The sequence below is a fragment of the Orbicella faveolata genome, unplaced genomic scaffold, assembly GCF_042242905.1.
Source record: "Orbicella faveolata isolate gen_17 unplaced genomic scaffold, um_ofav_v1 contig_25, whole genome shotgun sequence".
NCBI classification, from domain to species: Eukaryota; Metazoa; Cnidaria; class Anthozoa; order Scleractinia; family Merulinidae; genus Orbicella; species Orbicella faveolata.
Window position 1 is genome coordinate 23495712 of NW_028301553.1, and position 26508 is coordinate 23522219.

The following is a 26508-nucleotide window of genomic DNA, read 5'->3' on the forward strand; positions in this document are numbered from 1 at the left end:
CGTAAGTAAGTAAAGTAAGTAAAATTATTTACCAAAGAGGAATAATAATAAAAATGTATATACAATTAAAATATGTAGCATGTATACATTGTACAATAAAACAATGGGTATATATGAGGTAGTCTCTAAGAATTGCAAAGGTTACGGCAGCTATTGTTGTTATTTAGGAGTGACGTCGATAAGAGTCCATTCCACGCTGCTCGCGTCAATGTGTCGGGCAATGTGTCGTTCCGGTACTCTACGCGTCATCACAATGGTCAAAATTTGTTATGGACTCGGCTGCGCCTCGTGAGTCCACAACATTTTGACCACTGTAGGTAATGACGCGTACTCGTTGTCGATAAGAGTACAGACCACGCTAAACCACATTCGATTTGTTAATTAGGTCACAGCCTTGGTTGTTACAATTACATGAACCTGGATGAGGAAATTTCAGCTAAATACATTAAATTGCTTCTAAGGCTGGTTACTTCAAATTTTTGATATTTCATTCCGCTAATTCTCCCCTTTCAAAGCAGCACCATATTTACTGAAACGCAGCAAGCTTAGTATAAATGGCGATCAAATTTTCGCTCTGATATACACTATGAATTGTGTTTCCAAACAAGAAGACTTCGTTTTGCTTTTAAACACGAAAGTAAACCATTCCTAGAGGGTAGTGTCATGTTTTCAAGTACCTATTTAATCAACAAGATGGACACACAAGGCAGGGGGCTGGGAACTTATTCCTGATACCCATAATTCTCTGGTTTATTGTTATAACAACTGATCTAAACTGAGTTTGTAGATAAATTATCGGACGAATGAATCATGGCGGAAGTTACTACAAATAATGTCTGGTTCCTCGCAGTTGCTCTTATTTTTCTTCCTCTTACAGGTAAGAATCGTGTTTCTACCTTTGTTGAGTTTGGATTGTAATTTTTTAGATTCGACCAGTCTATATATTTACTTGAGGCAGATTCCTTTAAAGTTTAAACTTAAGGAATAGTAAATATGCTAGCGGTAGTTGAAATTTAACCTGTCTTAGTTAACTCGCAATCAAGTATTGCCAGATTATGTTTTCGTAGCTCCGGCACAGCATTCAACAATCTTAGACTGTCAGTTAAATTAAGATGAAGACGGCCACAATTTTATCATTGAAGCTGCTACTACTGTTATTTTAGAATTCATCTTCAAGGCATCAGCGCAGAAGCGTGTCTTGCAGTATTGTGTATATATACCTTTAATCGATGTTTTCCGCTTTCGGTTGATAGATCAATTCAAGTAACACCACAGGGTGTTGATAAGAGAGAGCCTGTGTTAATTTGTTTCTTGTTTGACTGTAAATGTCTTTTCGAAGGCGTTCGTGCTGAAGCGCTACGCATAAACAGTTGGCTATTACAGTTTGAGTTCGTCTAGAATGTGAACATTTCTTGTCACGATACACGTACGTCACGCTATGCTTAATAAGAAAATAATATTATCGTCTTATTTCTCTGAACATCCTGTTTCGGAAATTTGTTCTTTCAGTTGTTCTTAAAGCACTTAAAACCCTTTCTAGGAGTAGCGAGTAAATTAAAGTAATAAGTCTGATGGAGAGCATGGCAAGTATTCTACGAAGTTCTCGAAAGATAAAATATGGCTGTTTTGCTAGTTTTGTAATTATTCGTGCGTTCTCATTTTCGTTTGCTCGTTGATTTAATTTTTTTGTTCAATAATTCATTGATAAGCTTAACTATACGCTAATTGTAAAAGAATAACTCGTCTTTTTTTCGCAAGGGCTGTACTCACAAGTACTATATTATCCAGTTTTGATTTCTGTATATTAGCAGCTCTCCTGTATTGTAATGCGAACCGTTTCTTTAAGGTTACTCTTTAAACCTTCGCGGGGCTACCTTTGCTAAATTCTTCTTCTTCTTTTTTTTTTTCTTCAACCAAATTGAAGTTCATTTTTCAAGGTAACATTAAAAAAAAGAATTAAAATAAAATATTAAAAGGAGCGCGGGGTATTGGGGAAAAGAAATTTTTACGGAGTCACTGATACCCAAAGGCATGGACTCCTAATCGACCTTTCGCGGCAAACTGCTTATTCCAGGGATCCTTACTATAACAGATACTTTCAATTTTAGATTTCATGTCCGTCAAGAGTGCCTCCTTGTAATCACGCTTAGGCAATTGCACCTCGGTTTCTTTTTGTTTTGTTGCACATCGCTTTCTTCTGTTTTGCCCATTATTGCTAACCACCGACCCAAAACGTGTGGGCCTAAAACGTGAAACGTGAACGTAATACTGTAAACGCCAGGCGCTCTGTTTTTTCACTTGCTGGAGTCTTTTTGAGTTGACATATCCCTCTGAAGAGGGTCGTACCGGAGGGGAGGGATCTCTGAAACGGTTCACGAACGGAAAAAATAGAGGATCACGGATCACGTATGTAAAAATTTCGTTTTTCTGAATCAGGAAAATAAGAAAGTAAGTCATATTTTGTAACCGTTATTTCTGAAGATGTGTGTTATAAAATACGAAACGTCAAGTTTAATAATACCATACGTAATCTATTTTTTATGTTTGTTACCGCTGCTTGGTTTCTCTTTCTCCTGAAAGTAAGACACTCTTTTAAATAATCTGTCCTTGCACTACAGAGAGTGTTTGAAGAAAGCAAAATCGTGAAAGGCTAAGTCAAGGCTCCATATTGCAAATCGTATACCTAAGTCACTCTCGACAGACGACTCTAACCATTCGGAGGACTCGCGTCTCAAAATCACGTAGAAAAGAGTGGTGAGATCACGATTAGCGGTTAGTAATTCAAGTTTTTCACGGGTCACGCAAAACCTTCAAGTCGCGGATCACGAAGAATGATTTAAACGGAAATAAGACCAGCTAATCACGCATCACGAGAATACCCCTGAAAAGGCGTGACCAGATGCGGCCCAGACGTTGAATACGATTAATACGTGACGTTATGCTCTTGGCGATTGCGTGATAATTTTAGCCGTTTATAAGAAAATGTATGAGAACGCTTCGAAAATTGCTCTAGATGCTGCTTGTAATTTAAATAAGGGTGGCTTACCTTATGTTTGTATTGTGTTTTCTTGATGTCTCTGTGTTCCTGGAGGCGTTTTAGAGCCATTTTGATATGATTGGTCTAATACTGTCACGTGAACCGTGTCCAACACCGCCTGAGCTTACCCTTAATAAAATGTCATGTTGTTGTCTTTTGAAAATGATTCGATAGTTCAGAAAAATAAGCGCATAAAAATTGGCTGCAGAATTTGTAAAGGATGCTCATACTAATGTTCTGACGGTTTTCCCGGAGAATAATCGAGCGTGTCATTTGTGAGCCTAGCTTTTAAAATGTAGTTTAGAAAATCGAGGGGACAAAAAAAAATTTCTTAGTAATATTTGATTTTTTTTTAGCGACTTCAGTAACGTGGACAGCACCTCCTCCTCAGTGGACACAGACGGATCCAACTGACATCAGAACAGTTGATAAGCCAGTGTTAAATGGAAGTACTCGGGTGGCTCTGAGGTGGAGTTATTCTCTGTCTTCTGGTTCACTGATATCAACTACATTTTCTATAAGATTGAATAATGGCAGCTTTGATGATATTGGAACGCGAACTGGTGATACTATTACAATATTTAAACGAAATGATTACGCAGCACGTTTTGGTATCAGTAGAAGTGAACAGGCCACCTTGATAATAAAAAATGTCATTGAAACAGAAGAAGCAGTTTATCAATGCAAGCTTACAACGGATTCAAACCAATGGAGTTACAGAATACGAGTCGTTGTAACAGGTGAGCATTTTTATGTTTATTGTACTAATCTATGTAGCCTGCGTCGCAGTCGGTCTAAACCGCCGGTATAGTCCGCCTGCCCAGATTTTTTTTCAGATTTTTTTCAGATTTTTTATTAATTGACACTATTTACAGACATATTTCACTATCGCACACTATTACAAAAAATTCATTAATTAAAATAAGGAAATATAATAATAATAAAACCAAAACAAAATGTGCTCAGTGACCAAAGAAGCATATGCTATCGTGTTGGTCACTGACACGTTCAAAAATAAAAGACAAGACACATCAATTAATAGAAACAATGCAATAAAGGAAGTAAAATGTGAATAACAAAAGTATTCGAAATAAACAAGTTAAATGAATAAATCATAATGCTGAAGAGTAATATTGAGTATTTAAGAGGTATAGTTTATATTGCTTATAAAAGGAAGTGTAAGGCAGTTTTTTAAATTCTGTTGGAATAATTTCCCAAAGTTTTGATGTAACAAAAGAGAAAGTAGAGGACCCATAGTTATTATTTACTTTTGGCCTATGAAAATTCAAATTCGCAGCAAATCTTGTATTGTAGGTATGGACTTCAGATGCCTGAGTAAGGGTTCTATGGAATATAGTTGGAATGTTTGTTGAGTCATTTAAAATTTTATGAGTAAATAGAGCCACTTTTAATTTGTACACATTTTCAAATTTGAGAATTCCTAAAAGATTGTAATATGGTGAAGCATTTTCCCTGCTATAAGCAAAGAATATGCTTCGGACACATTTATTCTGCTTAGTTATGATTTTACGTAAATTAGTTTTACATGCACTACCCCAACTTATGATAGGATAGGATAAGTATGGATATATGAAAGAATAATACAATTGTTTCAATGTATGAAGATCAACAAAATATCTTAATTTATTAATAATTGCTATATTTTTTGCTAATTTATTATTAATGTGCTGGATCTGCGGTCCCCATTGTAAATTTTGATCCATATAAATACCTAAATACTTAATTTGACTTTTATGTGCAATGTTAGGAATATGTATATACGGTCTTAGTCTTGTAGATGAAATTATCATGTAATTAGTCTTGGTAAGATTTATAGATAGTTTGTTGATGATACAATATTTAAAAACTAATTTCAATTCCTCATTCATGACATACTCAAGCTGATGCAGATTATCACTTGCATAAAACATATTTGTATCATCAGCAAATATACGGAAAGATAGTTTTTTTGAGCAGTTAGGTAAGTCATTAATACAAAGCAGGAATAGAAGACGACTCAAAGTTGATCCCTGTGGTATTCCACAAGTAATGGTTTCAGAACTAGATTGGATGCTACCAATCTTAACAAACTGAGTGCGATTATGTAGATAGTTTTCAAACCAGTTAAGGGTTATTCCTCGTATGCCATAGTGGTAGAGTTTAGATAAAAGAATATTATGGTTCACAGTATCAAATGCTTTAGAAAAATCTAAAAAAAAAAACACCGGCTCCCAAAAGCTTGTTCTGATATCCCGCAGTTTGTGTATCCATTTTTGATTGGCTAGTTTCTCACGCGCTTTCTAATTGGATAATTCTTGCGAAAGCGATCACGCAGCTATCACGTAATGCTAAACGTAATTTTGTGCGCGTTTCCCAAGTACATTTGTACATTTGTACGTTATTTAATCTACTTCGAGTTGGAAATGAGATGTGTGCAATTATAGAAGAATGTTGGCAAAAAGCGTTCAATGCCGTGAGAGAGCAGCTTGAAATCGATAATCTTCTACCTGAACAGGAAAACTCGCTCCGCGAATTTCTTGTAGGTCAAAATATTTTTGTAAATTTGCCCCAGGCTATAGTAAATCTTTGATTTTCCAGTGCCTTCTGATCACTGCGGATGCACTGTTCGATGAGCCTCGTGGTTCCAGTGTTCTCGTTGTAATATCGCCGTTGCGATCGCTTATGGAAGACCAGACTCTCTGGCGAAGCCGGACAAAAATAAATATGACACCCGTGATAAGAAGCAACATAACTTGCAACACTTAATCAAACAGCCGGGCCCGGCGTAATAATACAAAATGCAAGTAACCAACATGTTCAAGGAATATTTCAAACTTTGTCCCTCCAGAGCTAATATTTAGAGAGCTTAAAACATATCTTGCAGAACAAATGAGCCAAAAAAAAAAAAAAAGGAAAGAAAGAAAGAAAAAAACTAGCACGTGGCAAAAAAACAAAGGTGTCAAACTCTACAAATTAAACGCGGATAACAACGGAAACCACACAGACCTATGAACCTCCAACGGCTCTACTTTGGTGAAATGTCTTCCTAAAAACACAGGATTATTGCTTAGCAAAATATTCAAAGATCCCCTCTCGTGCAATACAAAAGGGGCAGATACTTAAAGATATAATAGTTTGAGCAAAACTTTTAAAGCGGCTATTACACGTGGATAGGAGTTGTGTAGGCCTGTCACTCCATTCTTAGCATTGTTTGATATATTTCGCAGTGATATATTTTGGCTAGTGGTGGATGTTTGCCTCGCTGCCTCGCGGCTCGGTAAATATCCACCACTAGCCACCTCCACTGCGGGGAATAATTATTAAACATCCAGATTACTCTCCTATTGAAGGCCATCAGTTGTTTATAACCCATCAAGTACTCTTGAAATACTGCATGGTTTCAGAGAGGGGTTCAGAATTAAATAGGAGTCTCTCTAAATAAGCCCATCTCATAACCATTGTTCATCTGCCCCCGCCCCGTCACCGAAGACGATCTTTGATTTAGTTTCTGGTTCCCGGAAGAATTCTTCAAATTTTCACCTTAGTATGTAAAGAATTGGAAGGCGCGGTGGCCTCATGGTTAGTGCGCTCCTCTCCGGATCGAGCGGTCTGGCTTCGAGCCCTGGCCTGGGTCATATATTGTGGTTTGTTCTTGGGCATGACACTTTACTCTCACAGTGCCTCTCTCCACCCAGGTGTATAAGCAGGTTCCGGCGAACTTAATGCTGGGGGTAACCCTGCGATGGACTAGCATCCCATCCAGATGGGAGTAGAAATACTCCTAGTCAATTCATGTTTCAGAAACCGGGATTAGCGCTTGCCTGATGGGCCACTTGGCTCATATGCAAACTTTACCCTACCTACGTACCTAACATATGAAGAATTCCTTGAATATATGTTTTTATTAAATTCTCAACCTCGGATAATGCAATTCTAGCTTTCTTATTGGTTCACTGGATCTCGGTTACCAGCCATTATACCTGCGTTTGACCTTATATGGAAATGAATGCGGTAAATGTCTCTCGGCATAAACTTTTTCGCGGGAAGCCAAGTTTCGTCGAGAAAAACATGAACGAAAAAAAACAGATTCGGTGAGCTATCTACAGAAGAAAAACAGGAAATTATGGACAATGCCGTCCCAGTAACAACAAAAAAGCCACAAAGTTCGAGATTAGATTATTTAACGGTACGTATACGTTAAGTTTCCTCGAAAAGTTGCAAAATTAAAATATGACAGTCGAGATTTTACGCACTCATGAAGATTATGTAACAAAAACAATGTTTACCTTAACAGAATGGCTTGCTAGTCCTGGTGGCACCAAATTTCCGAAACCGATATAAGCAATGTCAAAAGAAGAACTGAATGTTTGTTTGAAGTGTTTTTACTCGTCTGCGAGGAAGAAAGATGGTACGTATTGCAAAAGTTCATCGATTAAATCCATAAGGAGAGCTGCCATTGATCATTTCCTTCGCACGCCGCCGCACAACAAACCGTTTTCCATCATCTCTGACCAGGCAAATAAATTATTAGAGCATTTGTAAAAGGCCTCAGGAAAACAGGCATCATTGCTGTCCTTGCGAAAAACACCTCAAGGAGTTGAGTGTTTTGAGCTGAACCGAAGTAAGCCCGGTTCTTTACCAGCCACGAAAAACCATCAGGGTGAACTCGGAGATTCTGAAGATGAATCTGACGCTAAGATAGTTTCTGTCTCTGACTCTGAGTCTGGCCAACAATGAGCTCCACACATACAGCTCGAAATGCCATGGCTTTCAAAGCAAGGGAACTCCGAAAGAGGTCTTGTCGAGCATAATTTTGGCACAACGTCTGTGTCACATGGCGATCAAAGTTTTCTGCAGCGTTATTACAACGGCAATGTGCAAGTACACAATTATTCGGCTCTTCTCCATGACTCGAACTTGAACGCTTTTCAAACTTTCTGAACAAGTTTACATCTCCTTCATTTGATACACGTTCCTTGAATTCTACTTGATTGTAAATTCATTCAGCAAATTCGCTTGCTTCGCTTTCAAATTTTTCATTCAACTAATTTTACAAACGGCGCGCATGTCATGTGATTTCACACTTGTTGTTGTTTTCGCCACATCGATTTCCGGTCGCTTTGTAAAATTGAAACCCAATAAAATTAAGCTATAATTTCCAAGTATACAAACGCACCGAATTTAATAAAACAATTATTCCATTCGCGCTTGTTGGATATGAGATTGGTTATAGCCAACTCGGCCCTACGGGCCTCGTTGGCTATTTACCATCTCATATCCAACGCGCGCTCATGGAATAATTGTTAAATATTCCTGAAGAATTCCGATAGTCCTTAACAGCTAGGCACGTACAACATCAATAAGCAAGCAGAAATTAGGCTAGTAACTGTTCTATCTCAGTCTCGCTAACATCCTCCTCAACCTTTCTCTTGAACTCTTTGGATTTATTTATTGAAGGACGTTAGCGACCTTTTCCCTGGGTATATGAAATTTATGGTTCAATTTATCATTTGTCACAATGCTCTGCATCTTTGAAGCTGCCCAAATATTTTATCTGCATTAGTTCCCTGAGTTCTTGATTCTGTCCCTGCTAAATGTTCTCCACGTATGTCAAAACCATAATTTCGTTTAAGCTGTCATTTTAGAGTTTAGTGTTATTCCTGGTCAACTATTTATGAAGTCAAGAATGACTTTGTTTTCTAATTTTAGAGGAAAATATGTTGCAGATATTCATACGGTTGATCAACAGCATCGGACTGACCGCGCGGGAGGCGGGAAGCTGATTTGTGTAATCACGACCATGATTAATGACAGAATTGGACAACACGGAGTCCTGTCAACTATTAAGAAAAAGCTGAGAGAAAGACGTAAATTGGAGCCTATGAAAAGGCTCTCTTGTCGAGGATGGGGCAAAGCTCTCACCCCATTCCCCCATCCGCCACTTCACTCTCAGCCAGTCCCTTCTCGGCCCTTCCAGCTGCGGTCAGACCCTTCCAGTCGGAGCCTGTTAACAGGCTACGCAACATGGTTTTTATTTAATTAATATTATTTAATTATATACCGCTAGTTTTGAACTTCTGACTAGACAGAAAAGGGGCCGCATTTTGAAACCTGCTCTAAAGATTAAAAGTATACTTTGAGAAGTCAATGCTTCGAGGCTTTGTTGCGAATTCAATCAATTGAGTTCTGACTAGTAATAACTCAAAGAGAGGGGTTTATAAGCAGTCAAAGCCCAATCGCTTTAATTTACTTTAATTTACCCATAGGTAGTAAATTACCACGATTATCGTGATGTTTTCGTGACAAAAAAAGTTGTCAGTCTCGTTAGATTTTTAAACATTTCATTAAAAAACGAACTATTTCGTTTACTAATTTGACCGTCTGTTCGTTTAAGTCAATGTTCCGTTCCATGAACCATTGCTAGAAAGAAAGAGGTCAGTGATATGTACCACTTAAAAAATCTTCACGAGACTTGATCCAGTATGAGAACAATCCTGTTAGTAATATACCAAACACAAAATACCGAGTTTGACCAAATTTCCAATCAACGCAAAGGGAGTCAAAAATATGGCGCGTAGCGGGGTATTTTTGGCGAACTTTGAGGTGTTTGGTAATGTGAACAAACACTGTCTTGAGTATTTGATATATCTTCTCAGTCGATACTAACACTAAGGAGAAAACGGAGCAATAAAATCGTAATAAAAAAATCAGATATTTAAGCACCATCACGGTCACAATTTCCCATATTTAAACTTGATGAATTGTTAGTAATCATGAGTTCGAAAAGTTCTCTTCAAGCCTTTGTTCAGTTACGCTTCTCCCCACGTGTAAATTTTAGTTTTTAGGTAGCAGTGATCGCCACAACAAAATTGCTGCTCGAAACCTAAGGTCCTGGCCAGGGACCTGCCGTGATTTATCCACTAGTACCAGGAGATCTTATTTAGGCGTAAACACTTTCGTAGTGAGTGATGGTTCTAAAGGCAAGACCAGAGGGCACGACCTGTTTAGAGCAAGAATCGCCCCCCCCCCCCCCCCCGCACAACCGCCTCTTTTCTTGGCACTTCTGGATCCGTCGCTGCTTCGCCTGCATTCGCATTTCTTCTGACTTCAGACTTATGTTCTATTTCTATGTTTAGGAAGGGCGGGTACCCCTCACTCCAATCCACTTTGTGATCAGACTCATCGTGAAAACTTAAAACTAGAGTTGTTCTGTAAAACAACTGGCAAAGCCACATAACCTTTTTGAGTGTCAGGGATACGTTACTATCATTGAATCTCTATTTTCAGTTCCTGTCAAGCTAATTAATGTCAGCCGTGACCAGACTGTGCTTGAAGGATCAAACGTGGTTTTGCTTAGCGAAGCAACTGGTAAACCAACACCAAACATCACCTGGAACAGAGTCCTGGAGGATGGTAGTGATGGTGAAGTACTGCACCAGGGTCCAACTTGGAATTTTCCGAACATTAGCAGAACTGCCTCCGGGACATACCGCTGTACAGCTTACAACGGATTTGGAAATGTAGCTGGCCAAGTATTTAAAGTGAATGTTACATGTAAGCATGTTACGTATCCAAAACATTGTTTATAAACAGAAAGGGTGAACCCTGGTCTATTAACAATCAACTAAATACAGTTCACAGCCTATATTTAATGCAACTGATTTATCTGCGTCAAGACTGTCTAATTAGGCTTCTCTACAATTTTGGATAAGACCTTTTAGCGGAAAACCTAGCTTACTAACTTTACACATACGTGTGAGAGGTCCCTCAACTAAAACACCCTATAACAAAGTCGCCCTGCAATCTTCTAATTCTATTTCTAAGGACTCGCAATATAATATAGTTTTGACATTTGACCACAAGCAGCATTTCATGGAGATGAGTGAAAAAGCGAATTTTCTCAAAATAGCATAAATCGTGATTAACGGAAATGTCTCAACGATCGACTTTGTTCAGAATTGAGAATACTTGCATGGATTTTCTTGATACAACCTATATTCTTCTTGTTTAATGACAAAAAAAAAACGAATAATTTTTCGGTTACAACCTTTCGACCGTCGCTGCTTTCGGGCAGCCGTCATTGACATATACACTTGACGTGTACCGACAGTGAAATTTTGTAGGTTTCTTTAGAAGGTTCAATACAGCGTCCAATACAGCGCACACAGATGACGCGTAACGTACAACATTCGAGCATGGCACGCTTACTGCGTCATTAACTAATCTGAACGCGTCACGTGATTGAAGATACCCCAGCTAAAACTGGAGAATATCCCAGTGTTATTCCCCAGTTTTCAAGAGATCACGCGGGTGTTTGCAAAACATATTTGAACGTTAATAAACACATAACAAATATGCTCAGAAATTTGCCATTGGACATAAACTGTTCCTTGAAGCCGGCAGTTTTCCTCGAGCTTTGCTCTTAAACGGACTGCGTCTCAAAAAAATAAAATATCCGAATATCGGAGCATATTTTCGTGCCAAATAGAGGCTATGTTTCATTGAAGACTACAGGCATCCTGGAAAAGCAGTAAACATATTTATAGTTAGTTTTTATTTTTATTTTCTTACCCTCTTTTATTAATCTTGTAGATCCTGCCAAGATTGTTAAACTTGTAAGTGAGCATGAAGTTGCAACACAACAAAGTGCATCTCTTGACTGCCAAGCAGAAGGAAATCCTCAACCGACCTATACTTGGATTCCATGTGATCCACAACAAAGTGTGTGTCAGAAGAGCGTGCTACATTTTCAAGCCAGTGACAAAAGTGTCTACACGTTTACCTGCAAAGTGGAAAATTTCCTGGGCAGTGATACAAAAAATACCACTGTTTGTAAGTTAGCAATAGAAAAATTACTTGTGTACAAAAGGCTTTTCCGGCATTTGTATTGATCATTGGCTTTCATGAAAACATTTTACACGCATGTATATTACAGACAGACGATGTAATTTTTTATGCATAACAGTGTTAGCAACTCTGTAGTAACCCTTTACATTATATCAGCAGTCGCATCATGTCCTCTCCTCTAGCCCTCTTTGAACTTTTTCTTTTTTGTTACATGCACTTGGCCAGCGCAGTGAAGGTTTGCTTCTTACACTAGCTGACGTAGACGTTCTTGGTCTCACGATAGGGACCTTACACATATACGACGGCGACGGCGTGGACGACGCCTAGTAAAAAATGCGTTTCTATTTTACTTTGAAATTTCGCATTTATTTGGAACTATCCAGTGTGTCTGTCGGTATTGAAACTTGCCCCTGCTGAATATGCTACGAATGCGTTCAGTTCCAAATAGAAACACGAAAAATTAGCCGTTGTAGTTCAAGTTCTCCAGACAACGTAGAATTTGGTCATTTGACGTTGCTGTTTTGCGGAGGGCGGCAAAGAAATGTACCAAGAATTATAACGCACGCGCACAGCCATTGTTCTGCTCATTAAACATTTTGTTTAGTGACGTTCTCGTTGCCGTCATGTTTTCCGTAAGGTCCCTTAACGACACACAAGAACCATTAAGTTTTGAATTGGTGCTACGTTTAAAATATGCAGCGTGGTTTTAATAAACAACCAAGCTGAAGATTGTATTCATTGCAAGATTTGAGAACAAACTATCCATTTTTTTAAAATAAAACTTCGGCAAATTAAAGTTTGCCTGTTACTATGTAGGCCCTGTGCTTGGATCGACTTGACCGTTTTCTTTTTTTTTTTTTTCGGTAGTCATAGCAAGTGATGTAATAAACGTGACCCTGGTAATCACGGGTGAAGAATGCACTGATGGGGAATACAATCAACTACGGGAGAACCTCAACAAAATGGTAACTAATTTGTTTATGTTAGACACCGATATTTCCAAACCTTATTACGCAGTCACTCTTAGGAAATACTGACCAAGGCTCGAGACCGTTAATGCATAGTGAGTGGGAAGGTGAATTGATAGGTAGGCTAGGCTGCAGTTGGGCAGGCAGATCGACAGGTTGACACACAAATTAACACTGACAGTCGGAAAAATTGATGGACAGATCGACCGAGAGACAGATGGACAAAGGGACAGAGGGAGAGATGGACAGATGAATTCGAATCGTTATGAACTGCTGGTGATGGGGATTCGGGATTAACTAGCTAAAGGATTGAGTTGATTGATGGCTTGATAAGAAAGAGTCATTTGAAAAAGAAGGATCAGTTGGTTGATAAGGAGTAAAGCACTGTACAGTCAAACCTGTATTAGGCGCACACCCGGCCCTCGGGACCCTTGCTAGTGTCCCCTTAATACAGGGGTCAAATAATATTCCTTAGGATTGACAGGCTTTAAAAGTAGTAATTATGTTAGTCTAAAATTCTTATAATAATAATAATACCTTTTCCCATCCCAGAATGGTTCCCGCAAAGACCTCATGCCGTAATACGTATTAAAGTTATCAAAATAAATTTTTAAGTTTTTTTTTTTTTTTTTTTTTTGCTTTTTACGATGAAAATTAATTTGGAACTTTTTTTAAAAAAAATGCTGATTAATTTCTAAGATTTCTCTTAACTGTTAGGGTAAAGAGGCCAAATTAGTAACCATTAGCCGTGAAAGTCACCACCCCATTGGGTTCGTTGAGACCCTCTGTGAAGGTTAACACATTCAAACAAGAATACAAGCCCCCTGAAATCAAAATCGAATGATAAAATGTCGCATTTCTGGAAAGCTCTTTTTTGTCGGCAAACTTAAATGACCTATCTAGTAAAACGGGAAACAAAATATTTTATGCAGTGTCCCTTTAATACAGGTTTAAATTAAAATAGTGTGAGCATCTGGAACTTACTTTGTCTATCTAGGCGGCTAATTATCTGTACTGAACAAACAAGCATTTATAAGCACTTTAACTTCTGAATAGGATAAAAATCACGAGATAAGTATTAATTCTTCAAGAAACGCGTTCGTAGCTTTATGTCACACACAGCCATAACTCTGAAATTCAAAATGCGCTGGTTTCCAGAAGAAGCAAGCTACTGAGCTGAAAAGTTGTAAGCAGATATAAATTTACCCCCTCTTATGCCTGATGAGGACAAACTCTTTGGTGGCTCTTTAGTTTTAGATTTTAGAAAATGATGACGTCATGTGCAAGCCAGGGATAGAGGGTGTTCGCTTAATGATGAGGTCCGCTCAATACACGTTTGGCTGTAGTTGTTTTGTGAGAATCGCGGGTTAGTTGTAATCTTTGGGCTGAGCCGCACTATTCAGTTCATAATCAAATTTAGGAATAGTTGAAATACTGTGTAGGGAACATGACACTGTTAATTAAAGAAATGAAGGAACGACGTTGTCTATGTTGTGCTTTGTGATGGCAAGTTACATTACGGATTAAATTATTTATCTTGGCAGCCCTTTTAGCAGTTTTTAGCGGAACGTGTTATTTGATCATTTTTCTTTGGTAATTTATATTGAACATATCCATAGAATTACCCATTTATGACTTTATAAAATGAATATTAACAATAGTTCATTAAAAATGTTTATTTCAGATGGACGATATCTTCTTTGCTGGCAAACTGGGTTATGAAGGTGTTCAACTGAAAAGTATCAGGTCTGCACAGTTTCAGATTGATTACTTGATCTTTAAAAATTTAAGTAACTTTTTATTTCGCATTTAATTTTTGGGCAGAAAACTTTCGGACGTTTTTTCGGAACGTCTCGTAGAGCAATATCCTTCGTTATGATTACGTGAAGTCAGTGGGTGGAGATGTAGACATTCGTAACGCTCCGTAGCGCTATGTTTCTGCAAGTAAACTGACATTTTTTTCATTCCAAATGTGATGTTCAGTTAAACGGAACCAATTATTATTAGTAGTATTATTATTATTGTTATTTTATATTCTAATTATGATTCACACTACTTACAACGCTGGTACGGCTACTTACCCAATTTAGAACGTTAAAACTACTAATTACAGTAGTGATGACTATTTACAACAGTAATACAACTATTGAAGGACCACGCATGGTTCGCAATTTTGGAGCCTTGAGCCGCTGTTTTGATATTTCTTATGTGTTCTTTTCTTCGAGTGTTAAACGCTCTGCCACTTTCACCGATATAACACCATGAACAATCGGCGCAAGGAATTTTGTGAACAACGTTGGTTTGTGAATCCGGAGCAGGACGAAATTTCGGGACCGGGAACTGTTGTTGTAGAGTGGTCATCGGCTTATTTATGACCGAAATATCATGTTTTTTTAGGACGCGGGTCAAGGGCTCAGTTACACCTTTGATGTATGGAAGAGACGCGAAAGACTTGCAAAATTGCAAAACTCCAAAATTGCGAACCATGCGTGGTCCCGTGAGCATTCTATTGACTTTAACAACGCCTCCTTAATTGACAAAGGCAGTTTCCAAGTAAGGAAAACATTAGAATCGTGGCATACTATGGTGACTCCAAATGCTGTCAACAATTCCTGCCCACTCCATGGGCAATACAACATTCTTTTTACACACATTCATAATTAATTTACATAGTCCAGTCTTTTTATTTTTACTTATTTATATTCATATTTCGTCATTCATCTTTACCCGTCGAAGACTGTAGATCTAACAGTCGAAAACTCGTATATCTATAAACATTTTTTAGCCAGAGATCGTTTTTAAATTTTTAGTAATACAACTATTTACACTACGTAACAATACGATGCAATTACAGATGCCACTTACAATACTACAATTTGCATAACTTGCTCTAAAAAACAATACAATTACTTATTTAACTTACGATACTAATACTCACACTACTTACAATGTAATACCATTACGGATGCTTCTTACATTCATACTATAACAATAGTAGTAAAACACTAATAGCTGATTTTGCCACTGAGACTGATTATATATTGTAAATTAAATCAAATTAATTTAACTTTCGCATTTTTCAGCTTTCCATTGCAAAAATAGCGCTGACCTCAATTCAAGAAAATTGAAAAATGTTTCCAACAGTTTGTAAGAATAATATTATTTTTGAGTTTGCACAACTAAAATCCCAAACTTCCGGGTTAGGTTTGGACTTGTATTTGGGGGAAGGTCATAGTCCTTAAACAGTAGCTGTATAAACTGTAAAAGCAATTATTTTCAGTAGGAACTCGAGCAAATCTCAAGGTATTTTCCGCCTCGCTTCGGGAGATTTCTCCGTCCAAAAAGTGTCTAACTTACACACCTGGTGACACAGTGGTGACTGGCTAAGGCCAGTAACCACGAAATCGAACGGGTTACGAATTTATCTGTTTATCCACTGGGAAGTCAAACAGAAAACAAACTCTAACGTATATACATGTTCAAGGTGTTCTTATATAACTGGAAAATTACTTCTTTGCTAAGAGCAGGCCAATTTATTACTACGGTGCAAATTAACGCACGAGAGAATTGTCAATTTGACTCGTAGGGTAAATCCTTTATTGCACTTACATTCATACGATTACCTACAGAAATAAAAATAAGTCCACTTCATTTTTTTCAATGTTTCGTTTTGTGTAAGATTTGGAAATCTGAAAATTTAGGAAGGAAAAGAATTTCCTCTTCTTTTTGGTCATTAGTTCAGTTTGAACTGAACTTTTCCCTTTTTCTTCCAAGGTGCGGAAGTGTAATTGTTGATTTGGCCCTCAACTTCAGTTCCACCGTAAGAGAAAGCAAAGTTCTTTCTATACTTCGAGATGCTGCCAATAATGGAACGCTTGGAGATCTTAGGCCTACTCTGGGACCTTAAGTCGCCGTAACTTAAGGCGACGTTAGGCGATTTAAAGCAACTTTAGGCGACTTGAGCAAAATTGGCAGAGAAAAAAAAAACATTGCTACTTTAAGCGATTTCAGGTGATTTTAGGCGACTTAAGGCGACTTAACGCGACTCAAGACAAATTAAGGCGACTCAAGGCGATTTTAGGCGACTTGGGCAGACTTTATTTCACTGGACTGATATAAATTTAAACTTAGCAACAGTCTCTCCATATATCTCTTGCAATAAACCAATATTGTACCAATACTGGTACATAATTAAGTCACCACAATCTCCAATATTCAGGACCAGGTTGTTCAAAGCCCGATTAAACTAACCCAGGATTAGAGAGAATTTCGATTACTTTCATTTTGTAACTTTTAGGTCCAGTTCTCCGTTTATGTTGTTTGTCTTTCAATTTTGAGTTTGATTCATCTAAAAACTACACAACCATAAGCAGTGAAAGAAATTTCTATACCAAACAAAAAAATATATATCACCTAGGTTAGCGCTAACTGGCTTTCGAACAACTCAGGCCAGATTTCAAACCATTAAAAAATACTATTAAAGAAAGAATTACCACAACACTGAACAGTTACTACTATAAGAATAATAATAGCAATAAATACCAGCAAGGTAGCATGAATATTAGTGAAGATATCAATAAAAAAATCAAACAAAACTAATAAAAATGTATTCACTGTGACAAAAATTTTAAATTTAAGATACCTTGATTTAATTTGAAATGTTTGTATATTTGCCATAAATTATTCAAACAACAGGGAAATTAGAATTAATTTATCTCATTTACATGCATTTATTTTACAATGCTTCCCGAATTATAAAAATGGTTATTCTGGTAGACTCTTCTGCCATATTTTTGGCATCTCCACTGTCAATTTTAGCATCTCCACTGTCAATTTCAGGCCTTTTCAGGGACCAAATCGATTTGTTGCTCTCCTGCCTCAGTGAGACAAAATATTCCAACACCATAATGAGTAATGCATGCTAAGTTCCTTCGTAAGCACACTTCCTGTCAAATTTCCCCAACTACTTGTCAGGCTCCAGAAAACTTTGATGACCCTGGTAGTTTATACAGTGAATCGAATCTTTTTAGAAGGTTTTTACCACGGTTGATCAGACCACCAGGAAATACACCTTCCAAGCTTTCACTAGTTTCCACTTGACACATTACAAATGCCCAGAACGACATTTTCGCAACGTAATACTAGAAATTGATATATCGATACCAGACACACTAGTCTCGGCCATTTTGATTCTCCCAGTAACCCTTGCGCCGCTAACTGGTTTCCATGCTTCAAAGAGACGAGATATCGGCCTGTGCCACGAAAATTCGAGTTCTCTTGCTAAGTGTTCTGTTGATATCAAATCACCCGATGATAAATTACTGTATTCAAATTTCGGAGAGTATTAGTTTGGCGATTTTTTTTTTCTTTCCTGTCAGGAGCCATAATCGGGGACGGAGACCGTAAGCGCGTGCCGTTTCTAGTATTGGGGCTGTCCCCATGATATGGGACAATTTTTTTATTTTTAGAACAAATTGCGCCATCATCTGCGGCACACGCGCATACATTCTGCGAGGATTTGCGTATGTAGCGCGAGGAAATGGCTTCCGAAATTCCCGAAATCTTCGACGCTTTTGGCCCACAACTCAATACGTTCATGTCTGTTGAAATTTTACTTCAGTATTTTCGTCGTCAGCTGCTCCAGTTTGCGAGAAGTAAGACAGTGTTGATTTAGTTATGTCCCGCTTTATATCACTGACCGAGTTGTGTTCCGCTGCTTCTTTGACTTCTTTTACAAGAGCTCCACATTACTCCCCTCCAAGTTTCACATGTGTTGAAGATTAACAGCTTTTCCATAACACAGCAAAAACTTAGTTGGGTATATTTGGGTATAGCAGCGTTTCAGGACTTCAAAGTTTCCCTCCTCTTACCACACGCTTGCGAGGATTTTGCCAGAGTCTATCGCGACCGAAGAGTAAACAAAAAAAAGAAAAATATTTGAGTTTCGCCTGAATTGTAAGCAACGCTTGATCTTTTATCAAGGCCCAATAAGTGACAAAGTTTATGTCTGTAGATGATGCTCAGTTTTGTTTGTGTAAAAAACTAGCAAATTGTCTGTTGTCGATGAAGAAGAGCGCCCGCCGATGTGTGCTTTGTACAGTCAGTAAAACATGACAAATTGGACTCACGCACTTTCGTGTGAAAACGTACATCGAATTCAGATAATATCTCTAGTTTTTAAATATGTTTAAGGTTGATAAATGTTTGAGCACATATTAGAATCTTAGCTGAAAATATGTGAATACAGCAGAAATAATCGGTAAAGTTACGATGATGCTTTCTTTAATCAACTCGAACAACGATTTCAATTTTGTTGGTTGACTGTTGTCAAAACTCCGTGTCTATTTTATTTTCGCAGTGTAAAATTTCACTATGTTAAAGAAACACACATGATGTTAGTAGCCTTTGGGCGTTGGGGAAAATTGTTGCAGCATCTAAGCACAAAAGACAACCAAAGAAATCTTTGTCAAGATTGACAATTCAAAACACCGACTCGGACTTGAAAGTGCACGCGTTGCACTATGCAAAATGAGCTACTCAAAACCTTTTGCAAAATCGCCAAACAAACAGAAACGATAAGCAACTATCAAAAACAGGTTTTGGTTATGATTAATTAAGCATTGTTTGGGAAACTCTCAAATTAACTCGATACCAGAGTAAAGAGTTTTCTTTCATAACTTTTCTTCACAGAGCAAACGCAAATGTTTACGCGTTTAACTAGCGCGAGCAGATAATATTCATTCACAGCGCGAAATTGAAGTCTTGTTTTCGACCCTGAAAAAACTCACCTTTTCCATCAGCTCAGAGCATAAAACGACATATAAGAGCCCTTGATCTTATTCCTTGCCTTATTCCCTGCCATCGCTTTGAAAAATCTACAAGAGAATCTCGCAACTCTCACCATTTGATCACGCAACGTGACAAAATCCACGCAAGAGTCCCCGACATGTGCGTGGATCTGCTCGGATATATGACGTCAGGATAGCGCAATTTGTTCTAAAAATAGAAAAATTGTCCCATATCATAGGTGCGCGCGGATCCCAAGACTTACGGTCTCCGTCCCCGATTATGGCTCCTGTTTCCTGTTTATTGTAAACGCCTGTCGGAGTAATAGAGCTCGCATACACTTTAGTCACGGGGCCAAACTAAGTCCCGTGTTCCAAACATTCGCCTGGAGGTCATGTTTACTGAGACTTGATCACAGGGAATTTTCTGTACCTTAGCCTGCGATAGTAAAAGTAGCGCAGTCCACGGAATGTGTATAAGATGATGTGAATACCTGGCTTCATCAAATGCACGAAAAGGATAGATGAACATTATGCTGCACGTTGGTTCGTCCAATTACGAAATTCAAACGTTTACAGTTGGTCGAATGTGGAAGTAAAATGCAAATAATGATTTTAGCTGGAGAAAAAATGGCCCACTTTTGTCACTCTTTTACACTGGGTAAGTAAAGTATTTAAAGTAGTTTGGTTCAATTGACTTTGGATGACCATATTTTTACTGCTCAGTGTAAAAGTGACTGGAAAGAATTGAGCCTCAACCTAGAAATATCGCTCTATTATTATTATTATTATTATTATTATTATTATTATTTTTTTTTTTTTTTTTTTTTTCATCTTGATGATCTGGAACACCGTAGGTCTTCGGAAGATTTGATTCAGTAATATCGTACAAAAATTAATAAGCTCAGAGGAAATTATTGCAGTATCGTCATTTGCTATATCTTTCCATATTTAATACATTTCCTGATGATAACACAGAGTGTTACCTTTTTTATTAACTTTTTTACAGTGAAATACAAGGGAAAAAAATAAAAGAAATAAAAAAGGAAATAGAAATAGAAATAAAAGCCATCTGTGAGAGAGTATACATCAGATTGTCATTTCCATTTAAGTATTGTCTTCATGAAGAAATTATTCCTGCTAACATGTGGACTAGACAGGTGCAGGACTATTATGATATTAGGGTTTTTTTATGTATAACTAAGCCACGGCTTTGAGGCATAATACAGTAATTGTCGGGTCCTCAGCTTCTTAAAGGACCCTAGTCAGCGTCTGCTATTTCCGATGCCATGGAAATTATTGATATTGCATAGTGAGGCGAAGTCTTGTTGCTTTACTGTAAGTTGTGTTCCTGAAAGTATGTCCCTGTATCTTTAGTAGTTTCACGGTGATTTTCTTTGCTTTGACATGCTCTGAATAAAACATAAAAGTCAATTTCTTGTATGTACACAAAAACAAAGGTGTGGTTGACTAGGGCCCTTAAAGGGGAGTTTTAGAAGGCTCCAATGCATTGGGAACGCGTGTTAAAAGAAAATTAAAAGCACACCTATTGAGGTTACCTCTACTGCACCCTGCTCCCCTGTTCCGTAACCAGTACCCATTTATACATAACCAGTACCCATTTATACATAACCAGTACCCATTTATACATAACCAGTACCCATTTATACATAACCAGTACCCATTTAAGTTTGCCGACAAAAGAGAGCTTTCACAGAAATGCGAAATTTTATCATTCGATTTTGTTTTTAGGGAGCTTGAATGTGTGAACCTTCACAGAGGGTCTCAATGAACCCAATAAGGTGGTGACTTTTACGGCTAATGGTTAATAATTTGGCCTCTTTACCCTAAATAAATCTTAGAAATTTATTAGCATTGTTTTAAAAAGTTGCAAATTAATTTTCCTCGTTAAAAAAAAAAAAAACTGAAAAAACTAAAAAAATTTATTTTCATAACTGTAAAACATATTACGGCATGAGGTCTTTGCCGGAACCATTTCGGGATTTGAAAAGGTACTATTATAAGAACTTTGGACTAACATAATTACTACTTTCAAAGCCTTTCAATACTAAGAAATATTATTTGACTCCTTTAAGAAGAATTCTGAGGGAACCTGTTTTCAGCGGACACCCTGTATTAAGGGGACACTAGTAAGAGTCCCGAGGGCCGGGTGTGCGCCTAGTACAGATTTGATTTTACGGTGCTTTACTCCTTATCAACCAACTGATCCCTCTTTTTCAAATGACTCTTTCTTATCAAGCCATCAATCAACTCAATCCTTTAGCTAGTTAATCCCGAATCCCCATCACCAGCAGTTCATAACGATTCAAATTCATCTGTCCGTCCCTCTGTCCATCTGTCCATCTGTCTCTCGGTCGATCTGTCCATCAATTTTTCCGACTGACAGTGTTAATTTGTGTGTCAACCTGTCGATCTGCCTGCCCAACTGCAGCCTAGCCTACCTGTCAATTTACCTGCCCACTCACTATGCATTAATGGTCTCGAGCCTTGCTCAGTATTTCCTAAGGGTGACTGCGTAATAAGGTTTGGGCAAACAAATTAGTTTCCATTTTGTTGAGTTTCTCTCAAAGTTGATTGTATTCCCCATCAGTGCATTCTTCACCCGTGATTACCAGGGTCACGCTTATTACATCACTTGCTATGACTAACAAAAAAAAAGATGAGTCAAGTCGATCCAAGCACGGGGCTTACCTAGTAACAGGCAAAGCTTAATTTGCCGAAGTTTTATTTTAAAAAAAAAAATGGATAGTTTGCTCCCAAACCTTGCAATGAATACAATCTTCAGCTTAGTAGTTTACTAAAACCACGCTGCATATTTTAAACGTAGAACCAATTTTAAAAAGCTTAATGGTTCTTGTGTGTCATTAAGGGACCTTGCACAAAACACGACGGCAACGGCAACGAGAACGTCACTAAAGAAAAGGCTTAATGAGCAAAACAATGGCTGCGCACGTGCGTTATAATTCTTGGTACATTTCTTTGCCGCCCTCTGCAAAGCGGCAACTTGAAATGACCAAATTGTACGTTGTCTGGAGAACGTGAACCACAACGGCTGATTTTTCGTATTTCTATTTGGAACTGAACGCATTCGTAGCATATTCAGCAGGAGCTAGTTAAATAAATGCGAAATTCCAATATTTCGACGGCAACGGTATCCTTGTTGTCATAATCATTGCTCTTGTTGTGTACATCTTATGGCTTCACAAGAAAGGTGAGCACTATTCTAAATGTTCTGAGTAAATCTTAACAGTGACTTCCAGACGACTTCACTTGTCCGATAATTTACCTGGTTCTGCTAAACCTCCGACTTTAATCTTCTATGGTGTTGGATGTAAATATTATATAACTACTAAAACAGTTATAACTGAACCAGACAACGTTGACACAAAGCGTTTATGTCAGGTCTGGGACGTTTTGTGTTTTTCTTTATTGTTTATAAGACTTTTACCTCTTTTGAATCCTTCATCATCATTTCTTGCAACACCGACACCCAACGTGGCCCATACTGCCATGTTAACAGACCTCCGGCATCAGTTCGTTAAGCTCTTTTTTGTTATTTCATATAGGAAGGGGTAATGAGAAGTCTTATCAATTTCTTCATCTTTTCTCCTCCCAACTTGATTAACAACCTGAGGTCTTTTCTGTGCCCGCCGTCGTGCTGTTTCTATAGCAACTTGAACTTTTTTGTTTCTTTTCGATTCTTCTCCTTTAAATATGAGTAGCTTAAGTTTAATTCTTATCAGTACCCTGGGATCCACTGTAATTGGCTACGCTGTAGTGATCTCCCTGCCTAATGAATTTTTTTGTAATATGTTAGTATTTTAGTTAGGCGAAGTTAAATAAATAAATAAATAAATAAATGAATAAATAAATAAAAGTTAATCATTTCATTTTTCCATCTTTAAGGGACTGCAGCTATGGATAGGTAAGCTTGTTAGAGCAGTGCATTTGTATTCGTTGATTTCATCACTTGGGTCTTAACGTTGATTCCGCTTAATAATTTCGCTATTTGAAATGTGCTACTTCAATGGACAAATAAGACGTGGTGGCCTGGTGTTTAGTGTGCTGGACCCGGGTCGACGCGGTCTGGGTTCGAGCACTGGTGGGGTCGTTGTGCTGTGTTCTTGGCCGCTATCTGCAAGACTCCGTACTCGTACAGTGCCTCTCTCCGCCCAGAACAAATATATAGATTTAGCCGAGTGTAAAAGCGGAGCTCTTGATTGCAATAACCATCCATAAAAAAGAGGATTTGTTTTTCTTGGATCGGAAACTCAAAAATTGATCAATTGTTAACATGTAATTGTTCAGCGTGTGGTTTCGCTATTTTTCCAGTTAAATTTTAACAAACTGACGACACGGTTGTGCAAGGAATATGTCGGAAGAAAAGTCAAAAACGCGCCAGGAGTAAATTTGCGCCGAAATTTTGCCTTGTCGTGTACTCCCTTCTTCTCCCTAAAGTAATAACTTGGCTTGACCCCGAAATCCAATCGAAAAAAAAAAAAACAGTCTCTGGTCAGCGGTCAACTTCAAAAAACACGTGACCTTGATGAGCTCTAAGCCTGAGACTGAGATATGATCACGTCATACTGGTTAGCGGCTAGCTTGTTTTGACAGCTGTCAATTAACATGGATACCCAAAATTCAAAGGTGAAGCTATGGTAATCGTGCTACTGTCTTATTTTTCAGGGTATTGGCAGACGGACGTACGGACAGTCACGTGACAACCTTTTTTTTTTTTTTAAAATCGATGGGTTACCAAGTTTTCTAAGGCATGGGGCTTCGCTCGTGCGCCTTCGGCGCACAGGAGCTCCACTAATGATGAAAATTATCCTGTAATAAAGCTATCAACTCGATAGTAATTTTTTTCGGGCTAGTGTAAAATTTATAACAACTTTATTTGCGCTAAAAATATACGAATGTGTACATGCAAATAGGGTGCCAACAGGGAAGAACTTAATGTTCATATAAAGCTGACCCCGTTAATAAAAATAAGTAAACTACATATACAATTCTAAAGCATATTACCTCCCCCCCCCCCCTGAATATGGACCCAGATATAAAAGGGCAGGAGTTGACGAATCATAAAGTGTAAAATACCAAAATATATTTCACTTGAGTCCACCTTTTAAGTGGCGTTGAAAGACTGTTGCCTTTAGGTATTTAAATGTGCAACTCTATAAAATTTTATTTTGGGACGGATTGGAAGACGATAGAGGCACAGTTTTCTCACTGGAGGAAGTAAGTGATATGTAATTCTCCATTCTACCGAGTCCGTCCGTCGTTTTAATAGAGATTTTAGATCCACGTTTCTTGCGAACGGCAAAGTGGTATGGGTCACGTGGCCAGGGCCAGACGTCGCGTTTGAGGTTTTGTATTTGTCAAAATTAGCGTTATTTTGACAATTTCAAATGCATTGACAAGATGATTTCTATTCGATACAATTTACCCAATCTAAATCGACTGAAGTCCGAACGGCAATCGGAATACGTCTAACCTCAAACCGTAGTTAGACATTTTCGGCAGACGTGGATCTGAAGCTCTCTATTGCCTCTCAACCTAATGCTATTTACTTTCACAGATGTTATTTACAGAGCTATTAGGTCTTCAATTTCAGAGGCGGTCACTTTGTAAGCTTTCTTGAAAAAAAACAAAAAACAATAGTACTGGCAGTTACGAACTGAAGGACGCAAACTTGTCATTTCGTATCAACGAATTTGTCTCAATGAATTCCTGCCAAAACTAGAAAACGTAACTACATTCTCTAGCTCCAGAAAGCACTAACAAGTATAAAGTATAAATTACGGTACAGTCACTCAGATACAGCAAAGGTAAACTTGTTTTGTCCTTTAAGCGTTTGGCGACGGCCTAATAACGACTATAACAATGTAAAGACAGTTATGTTAATGCTCGCCTTACTCCAGGTTGACGAAAAAATTTAGTTGCTACTTTATAACGTACACGTTATATTTTCGTACAGAATGTAATTAATTTTCAGGGCCTATTTAACAACATTCCATTCCCTAAATTCATAATGGTAATTGAACTGAGTGGAGTGCAATTTGGTCTGAAATCATACGCGTGATTTCAAAATCGAACGAGCGCGCACCGCGAGTTCGATTTGAAATCACAAGTATGATTTCAGACCAAAATTGCACGACACGAGGTTCAATTGCCACTTTATTAGATCCATTTTGAAATCGCACAATTTTATCGCCTTAAATTTTAGATTTTAGGTGTACTGTTCCAGTAGCCGGTTTGTTAAAAAAAAGCCGAACCGGAAACGCCTTTACGTCTCATTTAGTATGCAAAACGATGTCATGTGACGAAAACTCACTCGAGCATGACAAAGAAACAAGCAGTTCTGATCTGAAGTCAGAACGAGAATAGTCTACTTCAGGTATAAAAGTTCAATTCTCGTCGCCTGAATCAATTATGGAAGGCCTTCCTTTCTTCTGTGGTTGAGGCTGCGACTTTTCATTGTCTTTGGAGAAGGAATTTGAAGGTGCATATCCTGTGTAATTCTGCGATCGATTTCTTTTCATTAGTGAAACTCCCTCGAGTGCACGATGCCCAGTGGATAGTACGTTTTTTTTTCTTTTAAATACCGTTCAATGGCATAATTTTAAGGGGTCCAGCTCGTTATCATCTCCGTTTCTTTTTGTAACCTCGGCGTAGGACTCAATACTCAGGACCTTGTCAAGTTCTTGCGGCGCCATTTGTTTTAAGATATTTCCAAGATGGCGGGACTGGCACCGGCTTCGTAAGACGTTCGTTCATTCACTATTTTGTGCAGTGTGGCGTATTTTGACTATGTTTATTCACAGCGACAGAGTTGAGCTCTTTTGCTGCT

At 38.1% G+C, this 26508-nt stretch overlaps 1 protein-coding gene across 1 annotated transcript; it reads left to right on the plus strand.

Moving 5' to 3' along the window:
- The first annotated feature begins 763 nt into the window (after positions 1-763).
- Positions 764-18786, plus strand: LOC149109543 (opioid-binding protein/cell adhesion molecule-like). Its single transcript, XM_089294342.1, has 7 exons — positions 764-877; positions 3394-3777; positions 10325-10591; positions 11630-11869; positions 12752-12849; positions 14537-14598; positions 16627-18786. The coding sequence occupies exons 1-7, from the start codon at positions 811-813 to the stop codon at positions 16757-16759; spliced, it is 1251 nt and encodes a 416-aa protein (XP_089150468.1). The 5' UTR covers positions 764-810; the 3' UTR covers positions 16760-18786.
- Positions 18787-26508: the final 7722 nt, after the last annotated feature.

Coding starts and splice junctions, on each gene's coding strand:
- LOC149109543 (XM_089294342.1), top strand. CDS start 811: ATGGCGGAAGTTACTACAAATAATGTCTGGTTCCTCGCAGTTGCTCTT. Junction 12,850..14,536: donor GGGAGAACCTCAACAAAATG/GTAACTAATTTG, acceptor TGTTTATTTCAG/ATGGACGATATCTTCTTTGC. Junction 14,599..16,626: donor GTTCAACTGAAAAGTATCAG/GTCTGCACAGTT, acceptor TTTTCTTCCAAG/GTGCGGAAGTGTAATTGTTG.